The 5,207-nt window shown below is 56.2% G+C and overlaps 1 protein-coding gene across 1 annotated transcript in view; it reads right to left on the bottom strand.

Annotated features, from left to right (window-relative positions):
- The window catches only part of CNN2 (calponin 2), a 13,385-nt gene that overhangs the window by 5,359 nt on the left and 2,819 nt on the right, over nucleotides 1-5,207 (bottom strand). Inside the window, exons 2-4 of the mRNA XM_017514467.2 lie at nucleotides 2,449-2,570; nucleotides 1,572-1,638; nucleotides 1,333-1,470 (exon numbers count right to left, since the gene is read on the bottom strand). Of these exons, the coding sequence (XP_017369956.1) occupies nucleotides 1,333-1,470; nucleotides 1,572-1,638; nucleotides 2,449-2,570 (327 nt within the window). The remainder of the gene's footprint in view (nucleotides 1-1,332; nucleotides 1,471-1,571; nucleotides 1,639-2,448; nucleotides 2,571-5,207) is intronic.

Consider the following 5,207-nt stretch of genomic DNA (forward strand, 5'->3'; position numbering starts at 1 on the left):
CACCCGCCTAGGCCTCCCACAGTGCTGGGATTACAGGCTTGAGCCACCGCGCCCGGCCTTTTTTTTTGAGGTGTAGTCTGGCTCTGTCACCCAGGCTGGAGTGCCGTGGTACGATCTCAGCTCACAGCAGCCTCCACCTCCTGGGTGCAAGCAATACTCCTGCCTCAGCCTCCTCAGTAGCTGGGACTACAGGCGACTGGTACCACACCCAGCTAATTTTTGTGTTTTTAGTAGAGACGGGGTTTCACCATGTTGGCCAGGATGGTCTCGATCTCTTGGCCTCAGGTGATCTGCCCATCTCGGCTTCCCAAAGTGCTGGGATTACAGGCGTGAGCCACTGCGCCCCGCTGCTAATTTTTGCATTTTTAGTAGAGATGGGGTTTTACCATGTTGTCCAGGTCAGTCTCGAACTCCAGGTGTCAAATGATCCTCCCACCTTGGCCTCCCAAAGTGCTGGGATTACAGGCATGAGCCACTGCGCCCGGCCACAGGTTACATGTAACGCAAGGCAAAATGCTGTGTTTACGTCCGCTTGCCTCCCCCATCAGACTGAACTCCATAAAGGGGTAGATCGAGTCTTTCCTGGTCATCAAGGAATCTGATGTGCCCGGCACCTCGCAGGCACTCAGAAATATTTGCAAACAAGGTCGGCCATGGTGGGTCACGCCTGTAATCCCAGCACTTAGGGAGGCCGAGGTGGGTGGATCGCCTGAGGACAGGAGTTCAAGACCAGCCTGGCCAGCATGGTGAAACCCGGTCTCTACTAAAAATAAATAAAATTAGCCAGGTGTGGTGGCAGGTGCTTGTAGTCCCCGCCAGTTGGGAGGCTGAGGGGGAGAATCGCTTGAACCTGGGAGGTGGAAGCTGCAGTGAGCCGAGATTGCACCACTGCACTCCAGCCTGGACCACAGAGAGAGACTCTGTCTCAAAAACAAACAAATGGCCGGGCTCGGCGGCTCATGCTTGTAATCCCAGCCCTTTGGGAGGCTGAGGCAGGAGATCGAGACCATCCTGGCCAACATGGTGAAACCCCGTCTCTACTAAAAATACCAAAATTAGCTGGGTGTGGTGGCGCACCCCAGTAATCCCAGCCACTCGGGAGGCTGAGGCAGGAGAATCGCTTGAACCCGGGAGGCGGAGGTTGCGGTGAGCCGAGATCCCGCCACTGCACCCCAGCCTGGATGACACAGTGAGACTCGTCTCAAAAACAAACCAACAAAAATAACAAAACGAGAAACAAACAAATAAGCATTTGCAAACGAGAGAATGCAACAGCTACGTCCACCTCGCTGTGTGACTCTGGGCCGGCGGCTGCCCCTCTCTGGGCCTCACCTTTCCCGCCAGGGCGAGAAGAGACATCTGCACCTGCGTCAGGTTCCCGCTCTCAAAGAGGTCGTTGGCCTCGAACAGGTCCACGGGGTTCATGCCGTAGCTGACCATGGCCTTGATGAAGTTGGAGAGGTTTTCCAGCTGGGAGGAGGCCGGAGAGAGACGGTGAGTGGGACTCAGTTTCCCCGCCTGTCAGATGGGCCCGCCTGCCCCGTCCCTGCTCCACCCTGCCAGCCCCTCACCTGGTGCCAGTTCTGCATGGAGCGGTTGATCTTGGGGACTGAGCCTGGCTGTAGCTTGTTCATGAGTCTGGAGGGCACGGTACGGGGTGGGGGGAACGGAAGCCTCGGTGAGCAGAGAGGAACCCTGAAGACCCGGAGGCGAATGTCCAACATCCTTATTTATTTATTTTTGAGACAGAGTCTCGCCTTGTTGCCCAGGCTGGAGCACAGTGGTGCAGTCTCAACTTACTGCAACATCCGCCTCTCAGGATCATGCGATTCTCCTGCCACAGCCTCCAGAGTAGCTGGGATTACAGGCATCTGACACCACCACGCCCGACTAATATTTTTGGTTTTCTTTTTCTATTTTTTTTTTTTTTTTTTTGAGACGGAGTTTCGCTCTTGTTACCCAGGCTGGAGTGCAATGGCGCGATCTCGGCTCACCGCAACCTCCGCCTCCTGGGTTCAGGCAATTCTCCTGCCTCAGCCTCCCGAGTAGCTGGGATTACAGGCACGCGCCACCATGCCCAGCTAATTTTTTGTATTTTTAGTAGAGATGGGGTTTCACCATGTTGACCAGGATGGTCTCGATCTCTTGACCTCGTGATCCACCCGCCTCGGCCTCCCACAGTGCTGGGATTACAGGCGTGAGCCACCGCACCTGGCCTTCTTTTTTTTTTTTTTTTAATTTTAAAGATGGGGTTTCACCATGATGGCCAGGCTGGTCTTGAACTCCTGACCTCAGATGATCCCCCCACCTCAGCCTCCCAAAGTACTAGGATTACAAGCATTAGCCATTGTGCCCAGCCCCCAAAAAAATTTCTTAATAAAAAAAAAAAAGTGAGAAAAACCAAGATTTGTTAAGTGTGAGACAGCGCGTGTCCCTGCGTGCACTCACGTGCATAAGATGATCCCGTCCTTCAGGCCCTTCTGGAAGTCGGGGCCAATGGAGAGGCCGGTGAGCCCCTCGATCCAGCTTCGGAGCTCTGCCTCCTTCTGCGGGTCATACTTGGACAGGAGCTGGTGGAGCGAAGGGCATGAGACTGAGCTGGGGAGGGGGCACACCCGGCAGATGCCCCTCGGAAGCTCCAAACAGGGTGGGGCCGGGGACTCCAGGGCAACGGGAGACATAGGGGCCTGGAGGTCCCCCTCACCACACCCACGAAGATGCTCCTCCGTTCCCATCGTTAGGCGCGCCCCGGCCCCTGCAGGCGGGCACAGAGAAACCACGCCCCAGCAAGCCGAAGATGGGCTCCTAACTCCCTGATAAACATCAGCTCTAATCCACTGCAATGCAGGACGAGCTGGCAGGATCCGTCCCGCGCCCTGCCTTCTCCCCTCTCTGCTGCTCACACATGACATTTACCACCGCAACCACCTGAAAGGGCACAATTTCGCCGCACTCAGTACATCTGCAGTGCTGTGCAACCGCCGCCTCTTTTATTTATTGGTTTATTCATTTATTTATTATTTTTTTAAGACGGGGTTTCACCATGTTGGTCAGGCTGGTCTTGAACTCCCGACCTCAGGTGATCCGCCCGCCTTGGCGCCAACACGCCCGGCCCCACCACCTCTTTTATATCTTTTCTGAGGCAGAGTCTCTCGCTCTGTCTCCCAGACTGGAGTGCAGTGGTGCAATCTCGGCTCACTGCAGCCTCTGCCTCCGGGTTCAAGCGATTCTCCTGCCTCAGCCTCCTGAGTAACTGGGATTACAGGCACACGCCACCACGCCTGGCTAATTTTTGTATTTTTAGTAGAGTTGGGGGTTTCACCACATTGGCCAGGCTGGTCTTGAACTCCCGACCTCAGGTGATCCACCTGCCTCGGCCTCCCAAAGTGCTGGGATTACAGGCGTGAGCCCCCGCGCCCGGCCAGTAATTCTGCGTTTAACTTACAGAGGAGCTGCCCAATCTCCCTCTTTCCGAATGTGGCCTGGCTGCCTCCTGCCTCGGGGCCTTTGCACGTGCTGTCAGCGCCAGCCCTGAGGTTTGCATGGGCAGCTCCCTCCCTCCAGTCCAGCCCCAAAAGGAAGGTCGCCTCCCTGGCAAGGATTTCCCTGACCACCCTGGTAGGGACAGCCTCCCCAGTGTCCCTGTCTCGCCGACCCTACTTATTTATTATGGGTGATGGAGTCTCACTCTGCCACCCAGGCTGGAGTGCAGTGGTGCGATCTCCGCTGACTGCCAACTCCACCTCCCGCGTTCAAGTGACTCTCCTGCGTCAGCCTCCAGAGCAGCTGGAATCACAGGCGTGCGCCACCCTGCCCGGGGAATTTTTGTATTTTTAGTAGAGATGACGTTTCACCATGTTGGTCAGGCTGGTCGAGAACTCCTGACCTCAAGTGATCCACCCACCTCAGCCTCCCAAAGTGCTGGGATGACAGGCGTGAGCCGCCGATCTGGCCTGATTCTGCTTTTTAGCACCTCCGGAAGGAGCTGCTCTAGGGAGTGACAGTCTCTGCCCGCACACCTGACTCCTTGCCACCAACACCTTGCCACCGTCCTGCACCTGGCCATTCCAGCTTTCTCGGTCTCTGGTGCTCTGACACACTGCCGTGGGGAATGGGTTGTGTGCTCCTGGGCGGTGGGTGTGCCCCGGCGGGGACCTTTAGCATCCTTATGCAGCCACCAGTGACGGCGGAGACAGCACTGAGGTGGACGGCAAAGCGTATAGGGGACCAGAAGTGAGCAGGAGCAGGAGAGAAACGTTCGAGGGAAAATAAAGCAGGTTTGGTCGGGGCGCGGTGGCTCACACCGGAGATCCCAGCACCGTGGAGGCCGAGGGGAAGGATCACCTGAGGCCAGGGGTTTGAGACCCGCCTAGCTGACATGGTGAAACCCCATGTCTACTAAAAATACAAAAGGTTAGCTGGGTGTGGTGGCGGGCACCTGTCATCCCAGCTACTCAGGAGGCTGAGGCAGGAGAATTGCCTGAACCCGGGAGGCGGAGGAGACAGTGAGCCGAGATCGCGCCATTGCACTCCAGCCTGGGACAGAATGAGAAAGAAAAGAAAAGAAAGAGAAAGGAAAGAAAGAAGGAAGGAGGGAAGGAAGGAAGGAAGGAAGGAAGGAGGGAAGGAGGGAGGGAGGGAAGGAGGGAGGGAGGGAGGGAGAAAAGAAGGAAAGAAGGGGAGAAATGGAGAGAGAGAAAGGAAAGAAGAAAGGAAAGAAAAATGAGAAAAAAAGAAAGAAGGAAGGAAAGAAAGAAAGGGAGAAAGAGAGAGGGAGGGAGGAAGGAAGGAAAAGAAAGAAAGAAAATCAAATCCCTCCCCTGGCTCTGCGCCCTACTCCCCAGGCTCCAGTGGACAGTTCTCTCCCCCCTCAGCTCAGCTTCCTCATCTCTGCCTGGAATCATTTGGGTAGGGTCCCCCCAACCTGGGACCTGCCTGGAATCACTTGTGTTAGGGTCCCCCGACCTGGGACCTGCCTGGAATCACTTGTGTTAGGGTCCCCCGACCTGGGACCTGCCCAGAATCACTTGTGTTAGGGTCCCCGACCTGGGACCTGCCTGGAATCACTTGTGTTACGGTCCCCTGACCTGGGACTTGCCCAGAATTACTTGTGTTAGGGTCCCCGACCTGGGACCTGCCCAGAATCACTTGTGTTAGGGTCCCCCCGACCTGGGACCTGCCCGGAATCACTTGTGTTAGGGTCCCCC

Source organism: Cebus imitator, unplaced genomic scaffold (genome assembly GCF_001604975.1).
Source record: "Cebus imitator isolate Cc_AM_T3 unplaced genomic scaffold, Cebus_imitator-1.0 Scaffold524, whole genome shotgun sequence".
NCBI classification, from domain to species: Eukaryota; Metazoa; Chordata; class Mammalia; order Primates; family Cebidae; genus Cebus; species Cebus imitator.